The following is a 27,529-nucleotide window of genomic DNA, read 5'->3' as shown; positions in this document are numbered from 1 at the left end:
TAAATTGGTTCATCCAAGTTCACAGTTTACTTTCACAGCATAGGTGTGCAGACAGTGTGTTTAGACGTTTAATTCCTCCCCCACCCCCATCTGTTCTGTCTGGATTATTGTTGAGCAGTGAGCCACTCGGGGGCACACATCACCCCCTTATAATTGCCTGCCTCGGGTGCGTTGTGGGGCCTGGGCGAACACGCTCAAAGAGGTATCCCTTCAACCTCCCAGTAAACCCTAATTGGTAAAAGGATATTGGAATGAATATGTGTTTTCTTAAAGTGTCCGTTAGCCAAATCAATATTTACACTGGGAATTTCCATTGATGGTATCATTTTAAAAGACACGGTGTCTTATTTAATTTAAGTCAATAGCCATTCAAGGGCTATTTATGCTGAGTTTTTCTTCTCACCTGGTTGTTCCAGAAATGGAAGTGTCTATGTCAAATGTTGCCTAAGGCTATTCAAATGTTACCAGATTATTTCACAGTCCTGGGCACCTGCTGTCACCACCTTGAGCCTCAGGCTTTATTTTATCAGAAAGTGACGCAGGCTCTGGTCCTGGGGGACGAAGGATGCCCCTGTCCCGGGTTTGCGTGGGGCTTCCATGGGACCTCCCATCGCTTTTTGTTTGTTTGTTTGGTGTTGTTTTTTAATACATTTTTATTGATTTCAGAGAAGAAGGGAGAGGAGAGAAAGAGAAACACCAATGATGACAGAGAACGATTGATCAGCTGCCTCCTACACGCCCCACACTGGGGATCAGCCCACAACCCAGGCCTGTGCTCTTGACTGGAATCGAACCCGGGAGCCCTCAGTCTGCAGGCCGATGCTCTATCCACTGAGCCAAACCGGCGAGGGCCTCCGTCGTTTGTTAACATTCACATTTCTGTGTGTCCCTGACCCTCTTGTCCTTGGCGTCTTCCTGGGCATTTGTGTTCAACACAGTTATAACGTAAAGGTCCGTCTACGTCACAGAGAGCAGCAGGGACAGAAGGCAGTACCTGGTGTCTGGGCCATGCTTACGGCTGGCACGTAGCTCCATGTCAGCAATACTGACTTTATGGCGAAGAGACACTCTCTTTATTTTTTTTTTATTTATTTTTTTAATATATTTTTATTGATTTTTTACAGAGAGGAAGGGAGAGAGATAGTTAGAAACATCGATGAGAGAGAAACATCGATCAGCCGCCTCCTGCGCATCTCCCAGTGGGGATGTGCCCGCAACCCTGGGACATGCCCTTGACCGGAATCGAACCTGGGACCCTTCAGTCCGCAGGCCGATGCTCTATCCACTGAGCCAAACCGGTTTCGGCATTCTCTCTTTAGATCAGTGCTTTAAGATAAGCCTTTTAGCGGGTTACTTCCCTGGGAGCAGGTTCTGACCTGCGTTTCTGCTTAAATGATGTGATGATGTGCATTGTACAGAGCCGAGGTGCACAGCACCATTGCTCCTCCGTGAGCGCCCAGCACGCCCTGGGCATCCGTCTTCACGATGCCCCGGAAGTGAACTAGCCTTTTTGCTGGGGGGGGAAAAAATCATCAGAGGTCGCCAGAAGGAATGGCAGCTCTCAGGTTAAAGAATACAAATTTTATATGTTTCTGTCATTTTGGAAAAAGAAGTGCTCTGAGTAAGGGAGAAAATTAATCTTCTAAAACTAATATAAAAGAGGCTGTGGATTTTAAGTTCACTGTGGAATTTCTAGAGTATTTCCAAGCACTGTGTTTTGAAATAATTTATATTTAAGGAGTGCGAAAGGAGCGTATGCGAATACTAATAGCATATTTTATATTATATATCCACGGGTAGAATATTGGAGTCACTTTCATTTCTCGTCTATGTCCTCTTCCAGCTGGTTGGAGGTAGGAGTTGAACAGAAATCTTCCTTTGTAATTGGCAGCAAAGACTCTCAGATCAAGAAGGCTGGCTGAGGTGTGAAGGGTGGTTTCTCCTTAGCATTGCTTACACTTATGTGTCAGAAAGGTAATAGGTCACATCAGATTTGTTCAATACAAAGTGCTACCGCAGTTGGAGCATCACATCTCTCTGTCCGTTAGAGCGCGTTACGTTCAACAGCAAACCACTTAGTTGGAGAATCCGTGTTCATTTTACAAACCTAAGTAAAATACATTTTAATTTATCAGACAGATTTTTGTGCAGTGCAGTTTTATTTTTTCAGATGCTTATTTCTCTTCCAAAAATACCCCCTCCCCTTTTTTTTCCTTTTTTTCTTTCTTTTATTTTTTCTTTTTTATAATGTACTCACTTTCCCTTCTGGCTGCAAACCAGGTATTTAAACAAAAATAACGGATTGCCAGTTTTGCCAGCTGGGGAAGAGAACCCGGCTGGTAAAACGTGGGTTCGGGAGGCAGTTAATCCAGCTTTTTTGCTTTTTATGGTTTTATGAAAAAAGAGGTTAAAAGCCGCCTTTGGCTCTCTCTTGCGCGTGCCACTGTTTCGCTGGTGGTACAGGAATGCAGAGATTTTTTTAAAAATTTTGTTTTTAGGTAAAATCCCGAATCTATTTGCAAAAGGCCCACAAACAATACAATACATTCTCCTAACCGGGCATGAGATAGATTCTTGAATAATCCAAAGTCACTGGTATTGAAAAATGAGCTATGACAGCATTTCCTCTAAGTTCACAAGTAGAGTTTCTCGCTTCTTTTAGATTTTTTCGTGTTTTCTTATGTTCTCACATTGCTCATCTCAAGCAAATAGATATTTGAAATATTTGGGGCTAAAGATAAAAATGAGAATTCGTTGTTTTTCCTGAAAATTTTTGCTTAGCTGTGATTTCCAGAAGACTTTTGGAAAATGTCGGAGCTGGACTTGCGTTCTCTCTTGCCAGCGTGGTCCTAGGCTTCTTTAGCCACAGAACAGTGATACAGTCGAATTAAAAATCTCTTCATAGCCCTTGAAAACACTACTAATATATCTTTAAGTAACATAGTTTTTTTTTTCTTTAAATTATATGCTCATCGTTAAATACTCAGTGAGCCAAAGGGCCTTAACTGTCAACATGTCACATGGGATTCCATGAAATTACTGGTAAATTTTAAATAAAAGTCACATAGGAGTCATCTTCAACAGTGTACTTACTTGCTTCAAACTGAGAAAGTTTAGAACATGAGCACTACTTTGTTTCATATCGAATGCTCTTATGTAATCAGTTATAAGATTTTTTTAATTGATACGTTTCATAGGTATGGTTTCCTTGATCTATTTATCCCAAAGCTAAGAGGATCACAACAAGTAAGCTTTAAGATTGTTCCAATATGATAATTTAAAATAAAACATTGAAAGTTGCAAATAAATGGAGAAAATTCCATTGAATAAGGAACAAATCCAATAAAAAGACGTGATCAAAATTTCCCTGGGATAGGCCCTAGCTGGTTTTGCTCAGTGGATAGAGCGTCCGCTTGCGGACTGAGGGTCCCTGGTTCGATTCTGGTCGAGGGCACGTGCCCAGGTTGTGGGCTCAATCCCCAGTAGGAAGCATGCAGGAGGCAGCTGATCAATGACTCTCTCTCTTCATTGATGTTTCTATCTCTCCCTCTCCCTTCCTCTCTGAAATCAATAAAAATATATACTTTTTTAAAAGTTTACTGGGACAAATGGCAAGTTATCATGTTCCAATGTGAACAGGTTGCTCTAACACAGCCTGATGCTTTCATATCATTTCTTACTAAATTAATTTTGCATGTAATGTATTTTGCAAAACAAATTTAAGGCACATGCCCTGGCAGATATGGTTCAGTGGTTAGAGCATCTGCTGGCACACCTAAGGATCTCAGGTTCAATTCCAGGTCAAGGGCATGTACCTGGGTTTCGGGTTCTCTTCCTGCCCCTAGTCTGGGCGTGTGCAAGAGGCAACCAGGCGATGTGTCTCTCTCGCATTGATGTTTCTCTCTCTCTCTCTCTCTCTCTCTCTCTCTCTCTCTCTCTCTCTCTCTCTCTTCCCCTCCCTCCCACTCTCTCTGAAAAGCAATGGAAGAAATATCCTCACCTGAGGATAAACAACAACAAAAAACACACACGTTAAGGGATATATTACACAGGTATCGCGTCCCTGATTTTGTTTGTGTTTAACAGAAATTGCCATGGGTACGGAAGCTTTGGATACTAAAGTTTTTTAGCCCAAACGACAAATCTTCAGATTCTCGTTGGCGGCCACCTGTTTCCCGCGTTGACACATGTGAGGGCCTCCGAAGCTGTCAGACATTTTCCTGGTGGCCCTGCCCTGCGTGCTTCTCCATGACGTTGCCTGTTCTCTCCATGTTTGATCCGTGTCCCCTAGTTCTGCTCAAGCAGGAATGTGCCAGGCACGTCACCTGCCCCCTAACCAGCGTGCCTCAGCTCTAAGCTGCTGCTTAAAGGGCCCATTCGTGAGCCAGACTGAAAAGTTAAGTAGGCCTAAGAGACAACATGCAGACCTGCTGACGGTTCATCGGTTCTCAACCTGTGGGTTGCGACCCCTTTGGCGGTCGAACGACCCTTTCACAGGGGTCGCCTAAGACCATCCTGCATATCAGATATTTACATGACGATTCATCACAGTAGCAACATGACAGTGATGAAGTAGCAACAAGAATCATTTTATGGTTGGGTCACAACATGAGGAACTGTATTTAAAGGGCCAGAAGGTTGAGAACCATTGGAAACTTTTACCTGATGCTCAGCCCACTCGCAGGCTCCTTCACTTGGCACTGGTTGTGTGACATACCTTTTCTGTCTGCACTGACCATCCCTGGGTATATGTTGAACCTTTTAAAGAGTTGGTGTGATTGCTATCTTTGTAGGGTGCTTCATGTTCAACCGTCAAGATCTAAAAAAATTGCTGGCCTGGGCTGTGAAAGTTAGGATTCATTTTCACGTGAAAAATCTCACGTTGTATAAACGATGCCTTGGAATCGAGTGTGTGGTAACGGATCTCCCCACTGGTCTCGCTCTCAGGTGTTGGAGGACAACGACTACGGCCGGGCCGTGGACTGGTGGGGCCTGGGGGTCGTCATGTATGAGATGATGTGCGGCAGGCTGCCTTTCTACAACCAGGACCACGAGAAGCTGTTCGAACTGATCCTGATGGAAGACATCAAATTCCCTCGCACACTCTCTTCCGATGCAAAATCACTGCTTTCAGGGCTCTTGATAAAGGATCCAAATAAACGGTAGGCCACCGGCAACACCCAGCGAGTCGCTGATGAGTGCGGTTAGCGAGCGTGATGCGGAAATTAATGCAAATAGGACTCGCTCCAAGACGCGATGTCTTTGGGTTAGACGTCTTCCAACGGAGACGCGGGCTTATTTTTAACTGCAGGATAGAGAACGTTTAAAAACGTTTCCGCAACGTCTCCTAACTTGGAACTTTCAGGCAGAGCTCACCAAGTAAGGATTTGCGGAGTTTTATTGGCCACATGATGAGCAAACTTTCTTAATGGCCCTGGTGCTGGCTGTTGTGAGAATCAGAGCATCTCTTCCTTTTAGTTTCTGGGCTTTTATATTTCTTCTGATTCACCTGATCGAAAGCATAGACCTGTCTCTGAACTCTCCTCTCACCCAAACACACCTAACTACGTCTTGCTTTGTCATTTAAAGATACTCTTTTCCATGCAGGGCCAGAAGGATCGATAGCAACAACAAAATACCTTTATACACTTAGTATGTCTGTTTTTGTAGCTTTAGCCGGGACCTGAAGAATCCTACTGCCCATAAGGGGCTATGGTATTCCTTGCTCATATTTATATATTCATTTAGACATGCATTTTATAGGTAATCTATGAAATGACTGTTACTTTTTAGTGTCCCTTAAAATGTATGTGTATATCTATATATCCATTCTTTCATCTGATATATATATATATATTTGTGTGTGTGTATGTGTGTGTGTGTGTGTATGTGTGTGTGTGTATATATATATATATATATATATGCATGCATATCGGTATTTTTCTGAAAAATCTCTTAGATCTTCAGCATCCTGAGGTGAGCCTATTCCAGGGGTGGGCAAACTTTTTGACTCGAGGGCCACAATGGGTTCTTAAACTGGACCGGAGGGCCAGAACAAAAGCATGGATGGAGTGTTTGTGTGAACTAATATAAATTCAAAGTAAACATCATTACATAAAAGGGTACGGTCTTTTTTTTTTTTTAGTTTTATTCATTTCAAACGGGCCGGATCCGGCCCGCGGGCCGTAGTTTGCCCACGGCTGGCCTATTCCATACACTGTTGATTCTATTATAACACCTCACATAATGTATTTTTACAATGTTCTGTTCATGGTTGCTGCTCGATATGTATTTGTTGGTAGACTGAATTAAGGAATGAAGGAATAATGAATCCTAAAACGCGAGCTCTGTCCCCCTTAGAGATGGTTCCCATTATATGCTTTTAGCTGTTAAATTGATGAGGAACATGATTTTACCTTCAACAACAACAAAAAAAGCAAATATAATAAAAGAGGTGCCATCTTCTTGCTTTGTGATGAGCCCATCAAACCTGCATTTCCTCACCCCGGTGTCTGAGACCATCCCTCACGTTGGCAGAGGGATTTTTTCAGGGCATTTGCGTCTGCTGTACCCCCGCTGTCTCAGAACCTTGCAGAGCAGGGCGGGTGGGTGTCATTCTCATTTCCAGTTGGCCGAGGAGAAGGCAGAGGCGCAGAGAGGCTGCGGTGACGTATCCAGGTCGCACGGAGCAGCCGTGTGGAAAGGAGAAGCCACACGTCTCGGTGCCTCCTTCTACAGGGTGGGCAAAACTAGGTTCACAGTGTTGGTATGGAAAATAATGCAATAATTAATTCATAATACCCAGAAGTAACTCCTGTTTCGCGTACTCAGAACTGTAAACCTACTTTTCCCCACTTGGTGTATCTTATTTACCATACATCAATTTGGTTCAGGTTTTGAAATATATTCCATTTAATGTGAAAGTTTCACAATGTAACAGGTGGCACTTGATGCTAAGTAATCACTAAAAAGAGTTAGGATTTTCATTTTTTCTACCTGATTTGGGACCTAACATTTGGTTAGGGTCAAGGGCAGTGAATTTGGACCCCATCCTTTCCAGCTCCTCCAGGTGACTCTGGCCCCCTCTATCCGTGGCTGGTAGAACAGAATCATGCTGTGCTTTCATGTCTGTGTGTCACTCGTTTTTCTTGTCGCCCTTCCCCTTACCCCACCCAATGGGTAGCACATAGTAGGTGCTTAATAATTGTTCAATGACTAGGAGGTAAATGTAGAATGATAGTGGCCCGGTAAGTAGGACAACTCTTAAAGGTTTGAGCCCCCAGAGGTTGGCGTTGCCTAAGGAGAAGGTGTTTTGGATTATCTGCTGTTTCCCTTTACAGTAGATGTATCGAGCTCCACGCTGCATTAAAATACTGGGAATGCCAGGATGAACGGAGTAACCTCCTCTCTGGATGCTCACACAATAATTGGGGCACAAAACATCCATTCACAGGTGCTCAGGTCACACTCCGGACAAGTTGCTTTTGAAGTGATTGGCCCTGTCTGGGGGGTTGGAAGCCTTGCGCTGGCTCAGAAGGAGTTGGGGTTGCACGGGGGTTCCTGCCGAGCAGGGCACATGTAGAGAACAGCTGGGATTGCCAGTGACCATGGCACTGAGAGGTTCGGTGACTGCTTGCAGTGTGGAATGCGATGGGTCACATTGGGTGGTGAAGCTGACATGTTAGACTGGAAATATAAGCAAGGAATACCATACCTAACATATGGAATGTACTGATATGTTTCTTAGAAAATATTACATCTTTATTCGGAAGAGGATGAGATGCCACTGAATTATGAAAGGGCAATAACCGGATTTGTGTTATGAGAAGGCGACCCGGGCAGCTGTCCTGGGTGGAGGAGAACAGGGAAGGGCCAGGGGCAGGGAGGCAGAGCAGGTGAGAGTGTAAGGAGGGTCCAGATAATGGGGGGTCCTTCCTGAAGCAGTGGGAACGGGGCGATGAGTGGAACTCCGCGATGATGACAGAGAAACTCGAGGACCTGGGAGAAGTCCGGGGCCCTCGGCTCTCCAGTCTGGGCGGCTGGTCTGGAGAACCGACTAGTGTTAAGAGATGACGTACAGGCAGAGAGAAAATGGATTCTCCCCAGTCCCGTATTCCTTAGACCTAATAACAACTGGCATTCACTAGGATGGCACAATTGTTTGTTTTCCTCAACCCATTCGTTTTCTTCCGACCCAGTGGTGAGTGGGAGTTGGCATGTGCCAGCTCATAAGAGCGAGTTGTTAAATTTCAAGAATTGTGTGGGCTGGTTGTTCAGTATAGTCATTATTAAAAGCTAAGTTATATAGCCCAGCCAGTGTGGCTCAGTGGTTTCAGTGTGGACCTATAAACCAGGAGGTCGCATGCCAGGGTTGTAGGCTTGGTCCCTAGTGTGGAGCGTGCAGGAGGCAGCTGATAGATGATTCTTTCTCATTATTGATATTTCTCTCTCAATCTCTCCCTTCCTCTCTGAAATCAATAAAAAAAAATATTAAAAACTAAGTTATATAAATGTATAAGTTAAGTTAATATTAATATCAAAGGTAATATAAAAACTCATCTCTCCGTCATAATTTTGTTACTTTTTACTGTTGGTCCTGGTGGGAGTATTTACACCACCGGAACTGGCAAACAGTCTAAGTCAGGGCTTGATTGATTGTTTTGTTGATTACTGAGACTTAAGGCTTTCTAAAATGTTTTGGCTTATAGAATTGACAATGGTAAAAGCTACCACTTGCTACGCTAGTTACTTGCTTGTTTCTAGTCCTTGTAATAACCCACCAGGCGGGGATTATTACCCCCATTCTACAGATGAGCAAACTGAGATTAAGCCAGGTTTTCATTGTCACACATCCCATGCGTCCCAGAGCTGGTTGCCCGGTTCAGGTGTATCACCAAAGCCCACGCTCTTTTCAGATACCATCCGGTCCTGAGGTGAGTTCCTGTTAATAGAGTATCAGGGAAATTAGATCTGACACCGAAAGATTTTTATTTTTATGGCTATTCATCACAAGAACCACTTACCACACAGAAAATTACATTTCACAAAAAACTTGTGCTATGCATTGGCGTATGTAGATGTTTCATGCTCATTTAATTTTATTCCTGTCCGCACAGCCTTGGCGGGGGACCAGATGATTCAAAAGAAATTATGAGACACAGTTTCTTCTCTGGAGTAAACTGGCAAGATGTATATGATAAAAAGGTAGGTTATCTTCGTGCTGCGGTGTTTATCTATTTTGGCTAAAATGAACTGGCATCCAAAAAAAAAATTTAAGTGAATAAAATGTAATAATAGCATGGTATTTTTCATTTTACCCTATCATTTAATTGAATATTGAACTTCTTAGCACACAGTTTTATTGATAATTTTGACTCCCAAAACACATCTTGAAATTCTACTCAGTATCATGAAACAGTTGATTTTTTAAAAATATATATATTTTATTGATTTTTTTACAGAGAGGAAGGGAGAGGGATAGAGAGTCAGAAACATCGATGAGAGAGAAACATCGATCAGCTGCCTCCTGCACACCCCCTACTGGAATCGAACCCTTGACCGGAATCGAACCCGGGACCCTTCAGTCCACAGGCTGTCACTCTATCCACTGAGCCAAACCGGTTAGGGCGAAACAGTTGATTTTTCTTCAGCAGTTCTTAGTATATTCACAGAGTTGTGCAGCCACCCCCAGTGTCAAATTCCAGAACACTTTGATCTCTTCCTTCCTTGGAGATTCAGGTTTCTTTCTGATATTATTCCCCTTTAGCCTAAAGAATGTCCAGGATCATTTTTTATAGTCCAGCCAGTTGGAGAGGAACTTGTTTTCTTTTATATAATGATGCCTTTATTTTGACTTCATTCTTCAAGGAAATTATCACCTAGTACAAAATTGTGAGTTGATAGTTTAGTGAATGCGTACTCATTATTATTTGTTCCCTTGTACATTATGTGTTATATTTCACTTGCTGCTTTCAAGATGTTTTTGTTTGTGTAAGGGCCATAGAATATGCCACTTTGACTAGTGTGAACTACGTTTCCCAGAATTGCCTTTTGCTAACGAGATTCTTGTGGGAGATTCCAAAACAGAAGTGAAGCAGCAGCCCTTTTGTGGCTCCTCACGCTGCTGCTTGCCTGTCAGCTCACCTCGCTGGCCCGAGAGGAGGTCAGGCCTCAGGGCTCCGTCTCCCCGGATCCTCTCTTAGTTTTTCCCGCTCCTGGGCCAGGGTGTGAGTTCAGCTCCATGACAAAGGCCCTCATTCCAGTGGGATATCCACACTGTTCAAGTCAGAGGTGATACGAAACGGCATGGGTGTTAGTCTGTCCTCGTGGACGCCAACCCTGGCCCTTTTGGGTTCCACTTGGTTCTTCTCCTGCTTTACAAACATCTTCTCTTCCCCCCATCCTGTCCCGTGGGTGCCGGGCTCTGGCATTAAACAGGAAGACGGCAGCCTTACCGAGAGCATATGAACAGCTGCTGCAGTCGAGTAAATTCAGATCCCCATAATCCATTCGCGCTGACGAGTACACACACACACACACACACACACACAGTACTGTTTCCTACCTACTAACAAAAGTTAAAACACATAAAGCAGAAACTAATAAAACTACAAGGAAAAATAGAGCAGTTAGAGTTGGACATTTCAATACCTATCTCCAAATAATTGATAGAAATAGAGAGGAAACCACTAGTTTATAGAAGACTTCAGCAATACTATCTACCAACTTAATCTAATTGCCATTTATAGAACACTTCTCAACAACGGAAGTATGCTTATTCTTTTCAAAGTTATGCAGAACACCTAGGCATGAGATACCATATTTTGGGCAAAACAACCCAAACTTTTAAAAATCATATATTTTTATTGATTTCAGAGAGGAAGGGAGAGGGAAAGAGATGGAAACATCAGTGATGAGAGAGAATCATTGATCGACTGTCTCCTGCAGGCCCCTTCCTGGGGATTGAGCCCACAAACCAGGCGTGTGCCCTGACTGGGAATCGAACCATGACCTTCCGGTTCATTGAGCCATGCAGGCAACCCTGTAATTTTTAAAAGATTCAAATAATTTAAGTCATGTGCTCTTTGAATGAAAGGGAATTGATTTACAAATCAAAACAGAAAGATATATGGAAAATCCCCAAGTATTGGGAAACTTATTACAAGTTTAAATAATTCATGGGCCACAGAAGAAACCAAAAAGGAAATCAAAGTATTTTGAACTGACTGAAAAGGTAAACAAAACACGTACAGTTCTGGGATACAGCTATTGCAGTACTTCAAGGGAAATTTATAATTCCAAATGATCGTATTCGAAATTATCTGAGATCAATGACCTCGTCTTTCATCATAAGAAACTAAAAAAGAAGAAAACATTAAATCCAATGGCCAGTGTGGTAAGGCGAGAAAAAGAAATAAAATGCATACAGATAAGAGAAGGAGGAAGTAAATCTGTCTGTATGCATGGACAACATGATTATCTATTTAGAAAATCAGGTGGAATCTACAAAACAGCTACTAAAGTTCAACCCATGGGTTGCTTGATACAAGGTAAATGTACAGAAACAGCTATAATTTTATACAGACAATCTAAAACGGAAATTAATAACAGTGCTGGTTAAAATAGCAACAGATATATGAAGTACGTAGGGATACTTTTGACAAAAAGTATGAGAGACCTTTAGCCTAAAAGCTAAAATATAGTGTTGAGGAAAGTGAAGGCAACACAGGGCAAGGAAGAGATATGCTGTACTCATGATATAGAGGACGAAGTATTTTTAAGATGTTTGTTCTCTCAAAATTGGTCTATAAATTCAACACAATTCTCATCAAGATTCTACCAGGCAATTCTCCAGAAATTGTTAGGTTGACGCAAAAATTCATATGGAACGTAAAGGACCTAGAATAGCCAAAACAACTTTGACGAAAAACAAAGCTGGGGGACCGACACTACCCAACTTCAAGACTTACTATTATTAAGTCAAAGTAATTAAGACAGTTTGTTATGCACACGTGACATCTTTCTCGCCCATGAGGATGGGTGAAGAGATCAGCGCGACACGAGAGAATGTCTGGACGCAGACCCACTCATATGTGGTCGATGGACTTTGAATAAAGGCGCAGAGACAGTTCAGTTACACAGATGGTGCTGAAACAGCTGGACGTCCATATCTTTTAAAGGCAGTTTGCAGCATGTACAGAATTAACTCGAAAGCGATCATAGCCTTAAACGGGAAGACTTCTAGAAGAAATTCCCTTCACCTTTCTCCCCCAGCTTCCCACCCTCCCCTCTGACAGCTGTCGGTCTGTTCTGTCCGAATCTGTTCCTATTTTGTTTGGTAGTTTGTTTTGTTCATTAGATCCCACATGTAAGGGAAATCGTATGGTATTTGTGTTTCTTTGGCTTATTTCACTCAGCACAGTGCTCGTCGGGCCACACTTTCCAGCAGCCTCTTCTGCCCCTATTCTTGGTTTCTCTATGTCCAGTTTCACATAATCCCTCCAATGGTCCAGGTCCACAGAACAACCAGCTCCCTGCGGTCTGAGTGTAGACTGTTGGCTGGACACTGCCTGGACCTCCAGTGGCTCAGCATCGAGTCCCTTTCACTCACCAGTTAGTTACCTGTTCTTCAGTTGTATCCTAAAATTAACGGTTCCCTACATCGAAATCTGTTCACCGGTACTTCTTCTTTCTTTGTACAGCTTGTACCTCCTTTTAAGCCTCAAGTAACATCTGAGACAGATACCAGATATTTTGATGAAGAATTTACAGCTCAGACTATTACAATAACACCACCTGAAAAATGTAAGTAAATCTTGAAGGCGATTCATAACACTCTGATATAACGGAAGAAAAAAAAGATGTTTTTTATTAGATACTAGAGGCTCGGTGCACGATATTCGTGCACTGGGCGGGGGGGGGGGGGAAGAGGGGGCGGGTCTCTCAGCCTGGCCTGCACCCTCTCGCGGTCTGCCTGCTGGCTTAGGCCCACTCCCCACATGGATGTAAGCCATTCCCCGAGGGGTCCTTAGTGCTGCCACGGAGGCAGGAGAGACTCCCGCCATCGCCGCTGCGCTTGCCAGCTGTGAGCCCAGCTTCTGGCTGAGCGGCACTCCCCCTGTGGGAGTGCACTGACCACCAGGGGGCAGCTCCTGCATTAAGCATCTGCCCCCTGGTGGTCAGTGCAGGTCATAGCAACTGGTCGTTCCGCCATTCAGTTGATTTGCATATTAGCCTTTTATTATATAGCATTTTCAAGATTGAATTCCAGTGACATCCCATTTAAGAATGGAGTTTGTTCCCAGTGTGGAAAAATAAAGTCAGGTAGCTGAGGGAGAAGTGTTTTCATTTAGGAAAGACTACACAGGGAAAAATGTAAACTGAGAATCATAAGCTAAATTGCAGACCAGTTAGCCCGCCTTACTGTTCTCCAGTAGCTTCTTCTGACATCAGCTAAACGGAATCTGACGTAGAGACTTCCCAGGTCCCCCCTTGCGGGCTTCCTGCAGAATTGTCCCGATTCTGCTCTCCCACCTGCTAGTTTCAAACTGCACTTTCAGTTGGGTTGTTCTGTCTTGACTTCGCTTTGTCTTAAGCGAGAATGTCCGTGAAGACATAGTTTAGTTTGCTCGCAATCTTTGGTGCCTAGAAGATAAATCACACACCTGTTAAGACTGTACGTCCGTGCCCCCCTTGGAGCCATCCCAGGTCCGTGAGCGCGACCCACACTTTGGTAAGTGCCTCAGGTCAGCGGCCTCTCATGAAAGCAGAGGCGATCACATGGAACCTACAGGCATGCTCAGGCGCTGACGACGGCCTGGTCTGTGTCTGTCCTGTTAGCTGAGCCTCGGGGCCAGGTCCGGGGTGAGGTTTCTAAGCCCCACCGCTGTGGCTCACACAGTAACATCGTCCGTGTTCTCTCCCTTGCTTTGCCTTTGCATCCTGTGTGTGTCTCGCTTCCTCGCTTTCCTTTGGGAAAGGCAGAGCAGTTGACAGTGCGAAGGTCCCGTGGCCACGAGCGGGAAGGTCGATGCCAAGGGCTGGGCCAGCGGTGGGTGCGGACGGTAGACGGGGGCGCTGAGGGCAGAGAGATTAGGCCGGAGCTGTGCGCCCGGCCCGACAGCAGGAGCGGTGCACACGCCGAAGTGAGCAGTGCGGCTCTGCGCGCTCGTGTGCTCTCCCTTTAGACTTGCAGAAAGTGAAGACCCTTTTCTGTTGTAAAAGGGAAGAAATTGAACCCAGAAGCCCCCAGTTCATGGGGCCCAGCAGCGTGGCCGCCGCCGGCTGAAGCTCTGGCCTCTCCTCGCTGATGTGCCGCTCGTGGTCTCACCGTGGTCGGCAGCGGCTCTCTCTGTCTTGCATGCCATCGCCAGCACCCTAGACCCTCCCTGGTGAAGGCCGTCGCCAGCACCCTAGACCCTCCCTGCTGAAGGCCATCGCCAGCACCCTAGACCCTCCCTGGTGAAGGCCGTCGCCAGCACCCTAGACCCTCCCTGGTGAAGGCCGTCGCCAGCACCCTAGACCCTCCCTGGTGAAGGCCATCGCCAGCACCCTAGACCCTCTCCCTGGTGAAGGTCAGCGCCAGCACCCTAGACCCTCCCTGGTGAAGGCCGTCGCCAGCACCCTAGACCCTCCCTGGTGAAGGTCAGCGCCAGCACCCTAGACCCTCCCTGGTGAAGGCCGTCGCCAGCACCCTAGACCCTCCCTGGTGAAGGCCATCGCCAGCACCCTAGACCCTCCCTGGTGAAGGCCATCGCCAGCACCCTAGACCCTCCCTGGTGAAGGCCGTCGCCAGCACCCTAGACCCTCCCTGGTGAAGGCCATCGCCAGCACCCTAGACCCTCCCTGGTGAAGGCCGTCGCCAGCACCCTAGACCCTCCCTGGTGAAGGCCGTCGCCAGCACCCTAGACCCTCCCTGGTGAAGGCCGTCGCCAGCACCCTAGACCCTCCCTGGTGAAGGCCGTCGCCAGCACCCTAGACCCTCCCTGGTGAAGGTCAGCGCCAGCACCCTAGACCCTCCCTGCTGAAGGCCGTCGCCAGCACCCTAGACCCTCCCTGCTGAAGGCCATCGCCAGCACCCTAGACCCTCCCTGGTGAAGGCCGTCGCCAGCACCCTAGACCCTCCCTGGTGAAGGCCGTCGCCAGCACCCTAGACCCTCCCTGGTGAAGGCCGTCGCCAGCACCCTAGACCCTCCCTGGTGAAGGCCGTCGCCAGCACCCTAGACCCTCCCTGGTGAAGGTCAGCGCCAGCACCCTAGACCCTCCCTGGTGAAGGCAGCGCCAGCACCCTAGACCCTCCCTGGTGAAGGCAGCGTTGGGAAGCCCGGGAGGTTGGGGGCCAGCAGCTGAGGACTGTGCGTGGAAGCCGTGGGCACAGCCTTGGCGTCGTGTACCGTCCCGGCATGAATGGGCTGAATGCTGGCAGCACCAGCGAGGGGTGGGGCTGGCCCCAGAGTCCGCTCCTCCAGCGTCTGCGAGGCCTCGCCATGTGGATCCAGCCCTCGTCGTCGTCAGACCACATCACCCTCCATGGCTCCGGCCACTCTCACTCCAACTGCTCTCGCTGCCACACAGCCCAGTCTCATCCGTGCTCCACCTCTCCCACCTCATCCTGTCCCCTCTCTCCCGGCCCTGGGTCCCCCACACCTTGAGCAAGCCACGCCTGCACACGCCGGGATGGGCTGCTCTCCTGGGGTGCTCTCCACCCGGGGTGCTCTCCTAGGATGCTCCCTGCCTGGGGTGCTCCCTGCCTGGGGTGCTCTCTGCCTGGGGTGCTCTCTGCCTGGGGTGCTCCCTGCCTTGGGTGCTCTCTGCCTGGGGTGCTCTCCTCCTGGGATGCTCCCTGCCTGGGGTGCTCTCTGCCTGGGGTGCTCCCTGTCAGGGGTGCTCTCCTGGGGTGCTCCCTGCCCGGGGTGCTCTCTGCTTGGGCTGCTCTCCTCTTGGTGTGCTCCCTGCCTGGGGTGCTCTCTGCCTGGGGTGCTCTCTGCCTGGGGTGCTCTCTGCCTGGGGTGCTCCCTGCCTGGGGTGCTCTCTGCCTGGGGTGCTCCCTGCCTGGGGTGCTCCCTGCCTGGGGTGCTCTCTGCCTGGGGTGCTCTCTGCCTGGGGTGCTCCCTGCCTGGGGTGCTCCCTGCCCGGGGTGCTCTCTGCCCGGGGTGCTCCCTGCCTGGGGTGCTCTCCTCCTGGGGTACTCTCGCCTGGACATTTGCAGGAGCTGCTCCTGCTTGTTTGCACTCAGCCTGGCCGCCACTTCTTTGGGGAGGTTCTGCGACCTTCCAGGCTGGAGGGCGATGTGCAGCCCCCCTCACCCCCCCAATACCTCTCCTTCGACACCTTCCCCCGTGACGGTGTCCGCTGGGGAGTCCTCTCTGGGCGCTGATGTTTCTCCAGCTGGAAGCAGTGGCCTCAGGAGGAGGGTGTGGTATCCACGGCTGCCCGCCCTTAGCCCTTAGCCCTTAGCGAGGTGCTGCCAGCACAGCATCCAGTGGCTACTGAGGGAGTGAATAACAAAGTGCGGGGGCCGGGGGGGGGCTTGGTGTCAGGGCGGAGCAGGCCCAGGTCCTCACAGCGGGTGCCATGCGTGCCCCTCGGTGCCCAGACTCTGGGTTTGCCTCCCAGGTGGCACCACAGTGGCGTTGGGAGTGAGGCCCGGCACGCTGTCTCCACCTCAGCCAGACGGTTTCCTCTGTTGGATGAGCTCTTGGCTTTGGGCCTCTTCGGGAACTCACTACGCGTTGTGCTGGAAGGGGCGGGCATGGGGGCCCTGCAGATGCACAGCCAGGAGTGCGCTTTCCCTTCGCAAAGTTGGAAGCCCAGCCCGTGGGGGGCGGGGGGGGGTGTGGGGGCGCAGACCCTGCTCGGTCGGGCCGGCCGCTCCCAAGTCTGGGAGGCGGCATGGGGCCCGTCGCTTAGGAAAGACCCGGGAGTGCCCTGCGCTTGAATGACCGATTGTGCTTGTGCTCAGGCACCAGGTGGGCCCGTCTGCCACCCGCTCCGTGGAGGGTGCTGACAGGCCCAACACAATAAACACCAGCCAAAGGGGCCGGGGCCGAGGGGCCTGGGGGAGGGACCGACCGGATTCAGTGCGAGGGATTGTGGGACCGAAAGACCACCCCGCCCTGGCCAGGAGCTCAGTGGTTAGAGCGTGTCCCACCGTGCCCAGCCTTTGGGCTTGATCCGGGTCAGGGCACCTGTCAGAACCACCAGTGAGGCATGGATGAGTGTGGCACACACACCAGTGTGTCTGTCTGTCTCCTCCTCCTCCTCCTCCTCCTCCTCCTCCTCCTCCTCCTCCTCCTCCTCCTCCTCCTGCTCCTCCTCTCCCTTCCCCTCTCTCTAAAGAAAAAGATAAAAAGGCCGCAGCAGACCTGTTTGGTTACGAAGAAGTTAGATTAAAAGCTTCGTGACCGGTGCCTCCTTAGCCGTCGGTCCTGTTTCAGGATTGACTCGAAGGGCACAGCCCCATCCCCCCAGAGGCTGCTCCCCGCCTTGTCCCTGACCCACAGCCTCCCGTACTGGGCCTCGGGGCGAGAGTGTCGCTCATCGGCACCTTATTGCTCCCTTTGCAGAACGTCTGAAACGTAAGACGGGGCTCTAGGCCGCCCGCACAGTTTCGGGAACAGCTCCCTGGGTCGGTAGCTACCAGAGAGCTGCGCTCTGCCTGTCGCTTTTATCACTCATGCATCTCTGTTCCTGAAAGACCGTCGTTGTAGACGTGGGTTGTGCTGACTAAGCCCGTGACTCTGTGCCTTTCAGGGGTGATCGGATTGAGGCAGGGGTGCCTTTCGGGGGTGATCGGATTGAGGCAGGGGTGCCTTTCGGGGGTGATCGGGTTGAGGCAGGGGTGCCTTTCGGGGGTGATCGGATTGAGGCAGGGGTGCCTTTTGGGGGTGATCGGATTGAGGCCGGGGTGCCTTTCAGGGGGGTGATCGGATTGAGGCAGGGGTGCCTTTCAGAGGTGATCGGATTGAGGCCCGTGCATTGTAGTCCCTTCCAAGGTGGGTATCGATCCACCTGGAGTTGTAGGCCTGGCCAGGCTGGGTCTGTGGGCATCCGAGGTGGGTGTGGCCTTGCCCAAACACAGGAGGCCGGCGGCGTCCTCGGGACTCACCTAAGGCTCAGCACTCGGGGGATCCCGAACTCGCTGTCCTATTTCCGACCCAGGTGGGGAGTGGGCTGAGGCCAGCGGGCTCCAGCAGCCGTCCTGCATGGCTCGGCTCAGCCCGCCACCCCCCACCCCCCCAGGAGGTCACAGGACTGCACCCCCTCCGCGGGGACCGGCCTCAGTGGTGGCGAGCCGCACCCCTGGGTTCCTGCAGGGCGGGCAGTGCCCGTGGTTGATGGCCCTGGTCTGTTTCCTAGTTTCCCCTGCAGACAGACCAGAGGGGAGAGAGTCGGAAACCCTGAGCTGCGACCACATTGGACCCAGTCCTCCCCCCTCCCCTGGGAGCAGAGGGCCCGGGAGGAGCACCAGCCCTCCCGCCGCCCGCCGTCTGTCCACGGACGCCCGCGAGCGCTAGCGGGCCTTGTCCCCCCGCTCGCCACCTTGCTTTTATAAAACAGGAGGGAGGGATTTTTTGAGAACAAATCAGCAGTTAGGAAGGCGACATGTTCCTTCTCTGCACACAGCTGCTCGCCCACGCCCGCGCCCTGCCTGCTGTTCATTGGGGAGCAGATTGGAGGGTGTCGATCCACGCGCTGCTGGTCGCTGCCCCTCGTGCGGGAGGGGGTTTCGGTGACCCCCAGGAGCTCACTGCCTGTAACTGCATCTGTGATAGGTGCTGAGCGGGGCCCCGGTGCTGAGGGAGGCAGGGGTGCGGCGGGTGTGGACTGAGCTCTGGCTCTTCGTCCAGTGTGTGTGGCTTGGGGTCTTTTTGGCCCCCTCCCTGTTCATTGTCACCACGGCTCCCCGTGAGCCTCCCTGCAGAGCGGGAGCGAATGGCCAGCCGCCGACCGGGTGTCAGGTGTGTGGCCGGACGTCCCTGTCGCTTGCTTCTGGCCCCCTCCATCCCCACCCCAGCTGCCTGTGCAGCGCGGGGCCCGGGGACCCCCAGACCTCCAGGCCCTTGCTCCCCCAACCCTGTAAGGTCAGAGGGACGACACGGGCTTTCAGGAAGATGGAGGTGAGGGGCCCTCCCGTGGTCATCCCCACGGTTTAGGTTTCTTTACGGTCAGAGATGCATTTAATTCATTTGCTGGGCAGAGCCACGCCCAGCCACACAAAGCTGTTCATGGGAAAACGGATTCTCTGACGTGTGATTGGCACCTGTCAGCATCGGACCGTTGGATTTCCGCTGCCTCTCTGGAGAGTTTTGGACGTTGTGGCTCGACGTCAGAGGAGCCGTCCGCAGCTCCTGCGCCCGGTGGAGCCGGAAGTGCCCTGGCCGGCCGTGCGTGTGAAGATGCCGCGTTTGCCGGCTGCCTGGCCGGTGTTTAGAAGCAGGAGGCAGAGAGGTCCTTCAAGCACAGGGTCACCCAGAAACGCGTGGCTAGAGGGCGGCCCGGAGTCGGCCGCTTGCAGGGAGCAGGACCAGGGACGCTGCCTGGCGGACTGGGCCCCCCCCCCCCCAATACGGTGGTGGTGGTCTCTAGTGCGGTCGAGGCCACACATGTGGGTCAGCGCCTGGATCCTGTTTCTAGGTGTTCTGTGTTAAGAGTAGAAGGGCCCTAGCTGGTTTGCTCAGTGGATAGCGCACTGGCCTGCAGACTAAAGGGTCCCGGGTTCGATTCCAGTCAAGGGCACATACCTCGGCTGCAGGCTCCAGGCCCTGGTCCGGGGCATGCCAGAGGCACCCAATTGATGTGCCTCTCTCACATTGGTGTTTCTCTCTGGCTCCCCCTCGCCCTCCCCCCTCTCTAAAAATCAGTGGGAAAATATCCTCGGGTGAGGATTTTAAAAAAAAAGTAGAAGGCAGAAAAGAAGAGCAGGGAAAGGGAGCAGAAAGCGGTATCTTCAGAGGAAGGCGGGCACCAGTCCTCTCTCCCCGTCCCGCGCGGGCGTGGGGGGCGGGGGGAGCTGGTCCCGTGCTTCTGGGTATTGGAGGCAGTGGAGTGGCTTTGCCTGAAGAAAAGCAGGTTGGGTATTGGGGGGATTCCTCACTTCTTCACTGCGGGGCAGCGAGCGATGTCTCTCCCAATGGGGAAGGCGCACTGGGGGGCCTCCCCTCAGGCGGGGAGCCCGGGGTGGGGCCGGCAGGGCCCTGCCCAGAGCTGTGGGTGAGGGCGCGCGTCCGGACGGTGGGGTGTCCCTCCTCAGGACTGTGACGGGGGAGACGGGTGATGGTTTGAGATCATGACCATCCTTCACACACAGGACTCGAGGGACGCGAGGGAGGCGTGGCCCACAGCCAGCAGCCGCCTGGCACCTTCAGTCTGTCCCCGGGCACTGGTCCCGGGTGCGACCACTTTCCCTCGGTCTGTTTCTCTTCCTTCTAGTTTCCCCTTCGGTCCTAGGAAAATGGGCCGGAGGAGCGAGGGCAGGAGCAGATGTCAAATAAACGTACACTCTTAAGCACCTGCCACGGACTCCGATGGGACGGAATCCTGACGCTGTATTTCACAATCGCAGCTAAAGCTCGGGAGGGAGGGGCACGCGGCTCAGGATTGCCGGGAGCCCGCGCGGTGCCTGGGAGGCCCTGCTAACGTAAAACTCCCTCCCGTCTCTCGGTTTAGTGAGTCTCAAAATGTGTGTCGTGACGGTGATGATTTGCTAGTGTTATTTCCTCATAGGTCACGTGTGTAAAGGAGAGGCGATTGAAATAGGTTTAGCTGCTGTGTGTTTGATGGACAGACCAAGTGTCTAGAAGATGTTGCCTTTGTTCATCTTCATTATCTTAGAAGTTAGGACTGGCCCTGACTGGTTTGGCTCAGTGGCTAGAGCGTCGGCCTGCAGACTGGAAGGTCCCAGGTTCGATTCCGGTCAAGGGCATGTACCTTGGTTGCAGGCACATCCCCAATAGGAAGTGTGCAAGAGGCAGCTGATCGATGTTTCTCTCCCATTGATGTTTCTAACTATCCCTCTCCCTTCCTCTCTGTAAATAATCAATAAAATATATTTTAAAAAAGAAGTTAGGACTGTACAGACCAGAGAGAGTGTTGCCAAAAGCAAGTGTCACCCGGCCAGTGTGGCTCAGTGGTGGGGCGTCAGCCTATGAACCAGGAGGTCACGGTTCGATTCCCGGTCAGGGCACATGCCCAGTTGTGGGTAGCTGATCGATGATTCTCATCATTGATGTTTCTCCCTCTCCCTTCCTCTCTGAAATCAGTAAAAATACATATTTAAAAAAAACAAACAATAAAAACAAGCGTGAGATTGAAATGGTGTTTCTGCCCGCAGACGACGAGGACGGCATGGACAACGAGAGCCGGCCGCACTTCCCTCAGTTCTCCTACTCGGCGAGCGGCCGCGAGTAGGCCCCGCGCTGCTGCGTCGCCGCCGCCTGAGACTCACACCGAGAACGGCTGCTGGACGTCGGACGGTCCCGGCCCCTCCACTCAGCAGGCGCCTCCAGACACCCCGACCGGCCCAGGCCTCACCCTCGCCACCTCCGCCCGCCTGAGAACACACATATACGCAAATACACTCGACTTTTTGTTTTTTGCATGAAATTGTATCTCAGTCTAAGGTCTCATGCTGTTGCTGCTGCTGTCTTACTCTTAGAGCAACTTTCAGAGGTAACCTTACCGCCCTGGGAAGTCATGAGGCCGCCGCCATCCGCCCGCCCACCAGTTGTCACCTTCTTTTCTTTCCTTGTGGCTCTCCCCTGACAGCGGGGGGTAAATGAGATACACCGATGCTAGGTACATTTTTTTTTTTAACTCTCTAGAAGCTAAAGCAGAAACTAATTAGCCTGAGAAGATTTAGTGTATAATTCAGAACGAGCGATTGCGGAAGGGTGGTGGTGCGCATGTGCCGCTTTCAGGAAAGCCTGATGGCAGAGCAGAGCCTAAGGTAGCCGTCGGCCGCTCCGATCAGTTAGGAAGCATTTGCAAGGACCGCACGACTCGGTACATGCATCGAGATTCCTGCTGGATCCCTAGAGGAAGCCGGGGGTCCCACCTGGACGTCCAGACCTCGCAGGCAGCCCCGGCAAACGAACATGGAAGGAAGGACGCAGATGCACAGCTGAGTCAAGGTCATCCCAAGGTCGCCGCGAGGATCGGCACCCCGAGAGCGTGGCTTCCCTCGTGCTTGGACACCGTTGTCCGTGGTAATCTTTCTCGCCGCTGATGGCTGAAGAATGTAGACAGGTGAAACGACCCTGCTTTTCACCAAAATGTGTGCACCCAGGTAAACGGGCGTTTGCCACGTGTGTTTTTCGTTTTCCATTTCAGTTCTGCGTGAATTAGCTTCTCCTCGGATGTTAGAACTTTGAATGTCCTGTTGTGATTTTGTTGATAATTGCAGTAGTATTTATTTTTTAGTGACGAGACTTGTATGTCGTGGTAGCAAATGCAGCTCCAACTGAACAGAGTAGACGTACTGCAGTTTCTCTTGGCCCGCGCGCAAGGGACGCACCCGCCGACAGGATTCATGCACTTTCTCTCCTTTGGGAAGCGATTTTGACGAGGCTCCGAGATGGGACTTGTTGGTTAGCGTTTGGCGTTGGGAGAAGAGATGCTGTCCTCCAACCCCTTGGTGCTAAGAATGAGAACATCCCCAGCTCACCCACGCCAAGGGGCGATGTTTGCTCATCCGAGAAGGGAGGTGTTAGGACGGCCAGGCAACCAATGAAACGGCCCCCATGGAGACCTGGGTGGCGACCAACGAACCTACTCGGCCGAATGCATGAACGCGTCTCAAGTGCTGGCGGAGGAGGCAGGTAGAGATAAGAGCCTAGTGTGTTTGTTCTGGCCATGGCACACTGATCACTGAATTAAGCCATCAGGGAACACCACAGTACACCAAGGAACACCTCCGACCTCCCTCCTGTACGTACTCCTGCCCCCGCGCTCCACCGCCCCACGGACAGGGCCGCGTACGCAAACCTCATCTTCCTCCTCCACTGATGACGATCTTCAGATTCAACCCTTTGGTGCTAGGAGCTGACACTTTCCAAAGCAGCCGATGAGACCCAGGGGCGGGGCCCGGAGATGTATTTCAGTTCCACTCCCTGATCGCTCCCGCGGGGAAGACCACGGCGTGACGTAGGCTCGTGACCGCCCTGGGGGGAGGGCAGGCGACTTGGGAGCAGGATGCCTCATACTCACACGCAGCTGTCTTAGCCGCGACGCCGGGAGGGCGGACTCGCGGACGGGAAACCACTGCTGGCGAGGGTGGGCCGCTGGGACTGCCGGGGGTTAAAGGGCATTTTCCTAAGGCAGCTAAGACATATTTCACATCGATTTTATCCTGATTTTTCATATTCCTCCCCGAGCGAGGTTCGTCCTTAGTACTGAGTAGGAAGTTGCAGTCGTTGGCAGTTCACTCTTCCTTACACATATCGCTCCACCTTTTATTTTTTTTCCACTTGGAATTACGTTGAATGTTTCACATTGACCAGAAAGTAGACTAGAAGGTATGTCTTGTAAGTTGTCTTGCATTCGTTTGATTAAAAAAAAAAACCAACCAACCAACAGGTGAGAGGAAGGGGAGAGAGCTGGGACTGGCTGCTCACGGCCTGGGCTCCCTTCGTGGGAGGTAGGACTCCACACACTAAGCACATCGGTAGCTTTCTTTTTGTTGTGTTTTTTTTTTCCTTCTCCAAACGTGAAGGTGATTCCCATGACCTTGGCCAAGGACGCGCCCTAGAGACTCACGGCAGCGCGGACAGTGCCCAGGCCGGCCACTCCTCACCGCCGGCCCCCTCCCGCCGGTGCTCGGCCCCGTCACCGACCCCCAGGACTCCCCGAGGGTCCCTCTGGGTGTTTCCTTGGCCTCGATCTTGAGAATCATCCCTCCTCGGGCTCCCAGATGTCGGCCAGCCGGCCCGGAGGCAGAGCGGGAAGGCGGGCGAGCGCAGAGGGGTCCCCAGGCTGCCCGGGTCCGCCCGGGGCTGTGGTTTGGATTCCGGCCGGCGGCCAGGCCTGAGCCCCGGAGTCGTTCTCGGCACAGGTGGGACGTGGGACGGTGCGGGCTCCACCTTGAACTGACGCCCGTGACCTCTGCCCTCTCGGAGGACCTTGGCCGTGGAGGCGGGCAGGGTCGCTCACCGCTTTGCTTTCTACACGACCACATGCACCGTTCAGTATTGTTTCCCACCTCCCATCCCCGGTTTCTGGCTTCTTCAAGCTGACTGTTCTCACGGGGGCCACTTGCTTCTCCGGGGGACGGAGCAGGGGTCCCCCCTTCCTAACTGCAGGGTCTCCACACTTTGCTGCTACTGTTTGTACCGTCTCCGGTAGAACCTCCTCATCTTGCTCCTGGGAGTGCATTACAGGCGAGCATGACATGTAAAGTATTTATTTAAATAAAAAGAAAACCTCTCCATTGGTCATTGGATTACCTCCCTGTAGCTGTAGAGTTTGTGACATTTCTCGACCTTGCTAGTTCTCTCGTTAGATCCGCGCGAGATCTAGTCACCCGGGTAAGGGTGTTAAGCAGGCGCAACTCCGGACCCAAGGAACTGTTCTCACTATGACTGTCGGTCACCCCCAAACTGTTTCTCCCCTCAAGTCCATGGCCCACACGGATGTGAACTAACGACGAGGAACTGTTTTTGTACACTGTACATCCTTAGTATTTTTACACGTATCGGCGAGGGGTGCCCGTCTCTCCCTCCGTACAGACAGCTGAAATAAAGCACTGTGTCAACTGCTCCTTCTCCGTTTATTGTTGTTGGATGTGGTTCTGTGATCTCAGAAAACTAAAGACTGGCCTTTTCTGGGGGGAAAAAAAGGTTTTTAAAAGCTCCACCTGGTCTTAAGCTGCCTGGTATAAAATGTGGCAGGAAAATAGGTACATTTCTTGTAGCTCCAAACACACGTGGGTTTCCTTCATTCGTCTAATAAAATGGCAGGAAGCCGCTGTGCTGACGTGGACAAGGGCTGTGTCCCCAGGGGAGGTGAGCTCCCAGCATGGGGTCCGGGCCCCCCGTCTTCCCAGCAGGTGGTCTGGACCCAGATGCTAAGGCAGGTAGCTCAGTGATGTCTTCCTGGCCACGTGTGGCTCTGCCTCCCTCCTTCCCCAGAACCTATTTTTAGAACCGAGGGCGCATGGACCGTGGACGTGGGGATCGAGGGGCCGGCGGCCGGACCGCGGTCTGGTCGATGGGGCCTTTTTCTGACTTTACCTCATAACCCTCCTCTTGGAGGGCCTGGCGCTCTCCTGGGACCCGGCCAGATAGAGGAACGGCTTTGGGACCAAAGTTAGGCAAGCACGGACGTGGCCGCCACACGCCCAACCCCGGGCATCCGCGTGGATGCTCCTCTCCCCACGCCACGGGGCTGACGGTCCAGGAGGCGGGGATAACGTGACCTCTGTGATTCCTTAAGGTGCTATTTTCAGACTATTGTGTAACTTACTTACCGTGCTCCTAAACCTGAACTAGGGACAATGAGCCTGTCTTACGCACCGGCCTTGGTCTGGAGCGCGTTGGGTGACACCGCAACCTTCTGACGCTGAGCAGAAGCTCCGCTCTTTGGGGCTTGAACCCTTTCCTGCCGGAGAGGCTCCGGGGTCTTCGCGTGGGCCGCCCCCCACCACCTCAGAGAGGCCGGGTCGGTGACGATGGCGGCAGGTTGCTGGCCCGGAGGTCAGCCCAAGGTCGGGGACTTGCCCAGGCGGCAGCTGCCTGTCGGGTCCTTGCCATCCTCCAGAACAACACAGCATGCAGTGCCCGCTTTACTATACAACACCGGGGGGCTTGCCTGTGTGCAGTTGAGATGCTAGTGGAGACTTAACTGCTGGATGATCTGTGTACAGAGACTGACGAGGACGCCGAGGAGGGCTGGGTGTTTCCAGGCTCCTCACAAACGGTGCGTCTTGGAGAAGGACCCTGAGCGCACCCGGCCCGAGAGGCCTGTCTGTCTGGTTCGCTGCTGACGGTGTGGAGGGGAGGACGCTGAGGGCGGGCGCAGGTTAGCAGGATGAGGTCAGTGGGGTCCCGTGGCTGTAGGCGGGAGGCAGAGCGAAGGGTGCTCTGTGCATCGCGAAGAGGGAGGCAGCATGGGTGGCAGGGAGAGCGTGTGGCCCTCGGCACCCTCTGGCCTGGTTAAAATATGTGCCTTTTTTGGTGTGTCTTGTTCATCATGGTAGAAAGTCAACGTCACACCCCGAGTCTTTCCGAAGTCCGTTTATTGAAGTTCATGTGTGTAACATACATAGCAGACAAACGAGCAGATTTCACAGTACAGTAACTCGAAGCCATGTCCCCAAACCCACACCAGGAGGGCGCGTCCGGCAGCGGCAGCTCCGGCCCGTCCATCCGCCGGGGCCGCGCGGAGACACGCGTGTGGCGGTGACGACGCAGCCTGCGGCCGGAGCGGGGCCGCCGGGAAGTCCCGGTGGGTTGTGGCACGTTACGTGCAAATCGGATGAATGTAAATATTCTTTGTAAATCATTTATTTCACTGTTTCATCCAGGTCAGCAATCGGATTGTGGCATGCTGGGTAACTGGAAAAAAAAATGAAAATAAAGAGTAAGTTTCAATAGATCCTGTTCTTCAATGTGATTTGTCTTCTCCCTGGCTGACTGACCTGAGAATTTGGAGAAAATGATTTCTTTGCTAACGAGGTAGAAAGTGTACTAATGTAGCCAACTGGAGGAAGAGTTTACAACTCACCCTCACCACAGGTCAGAGCCCTTGTCGAATAAGAATATCAGGCGGACTCTTTTTTAAAATGTTTATTTATTGATTTGAGAGAGAGAGGAACATCGATGTGTTGCTCCACTTGTTTGTGCATCGTTGGTTGATTTTGTATGTGTCCTGACCGGGGATCGAACCTCAACCTCGGTGCATGGGGACGACGCTCTAACCAACTGAGCTACCCAGGGAGTGCCCATTTCTTTTTATTTTCATTGACTTCAGAGAGAAAGGGAGGAGGAGAGAGAGATGGAAACATCAATGATGAGAGAATCATTGGTCCGCTGCCTCCTGCACGCCCCACCCTGGGGATCGAGCCTGCAACCTGGGCATGTGCCCCGACCGGGAATTGAACCGTGACCTCCTGGTCCATTGTCGGTGCTCAATGGACCCCTGAGCCACGCTGGCCGGGCAGGGCCCATTTTTTACTGCTTTAAATCGGTAGCGCAGACATCTGCGTCTCAGAGAAGAGCTGTCGGATGCTGCAGTGGCCAGACGGAAGAGAAGCTGATTCGAGCCAGGATCTGGCCCCTGAAAACTACAGGCCAAGTGTCCCTAAGGAAATTCTGGGGAAACCTCCAGGTTTTCAGCTGCAGACACCTTACGGCAGTGGTTCTCAACCTTGGCTGCACATTAGAATCACCTGGGAATCTTTTTAAAATCCTGATTTCTGGGCCTCATCCTCCGGAAATTCCGTTTCTTTGTTATGGGGTGAGGCCACAACATTAGTAACAAAGAAACAGAATTTCTGGAGGATGAGGCCCAGAAGTCAGGATTTTAAAAAGGTTCC

The 27,529-nt window shown here is 51.5% G+C and overlaps 1 protein-coding gene across 12 annotated transcripts in view; it reads left to right on the top strand.

Moving 5' to 3' along the window:
- AKT3 (AKT serine/threonine kinase 3) overlaps positions 1-27,529 on the top strand; it is a 227,906-nt gene that overhangs the window by 187,463 nt on the left and 12,914 nt on the right. For 5 of the 12 annotated variants that reach the window (XM_081114495.1, XM_081114494.1, XM_081114493.1 and 2 more), the window contains 3 exons: positions 4,948-5,162; positions 9,117-9,204; positions 12,702-12,804. In XM_081114495.1, coding sequence (XP_080970621.1) covers positions 4,948-5,162; positions 9,117-9,204; positions 12,702-12,804 — 406 coding nt within the window. Of the gene's footprint in view, positions 1-4,947; positions 5,163-9,116; positions 9,205-12,701; positions 12,805-21,331; positions 24,754-26,518; positions 26,589-27,529 lie in introns of those variants that run through there. The other 7 variants (XM_081114498.1, XM_081114492.1, XM_081114490.1 and 4 more) reach the window with 4 other exon arrangements.

The sequence above is a fragment of the Myotis nattereri genome (genome assembly GCF_964212035.1).
Source record: "Myotis nattereri genome assembly, chromosome: 20".
NCBI lineage: Eukaryota > Metazoa > Chordata > Mammalia > Chiroptera > Vespertilionidae > Myotis > Myotis nattereri.
This window is presented reverse-complemented; position numbering and strand designations above follow the sequence as displayed.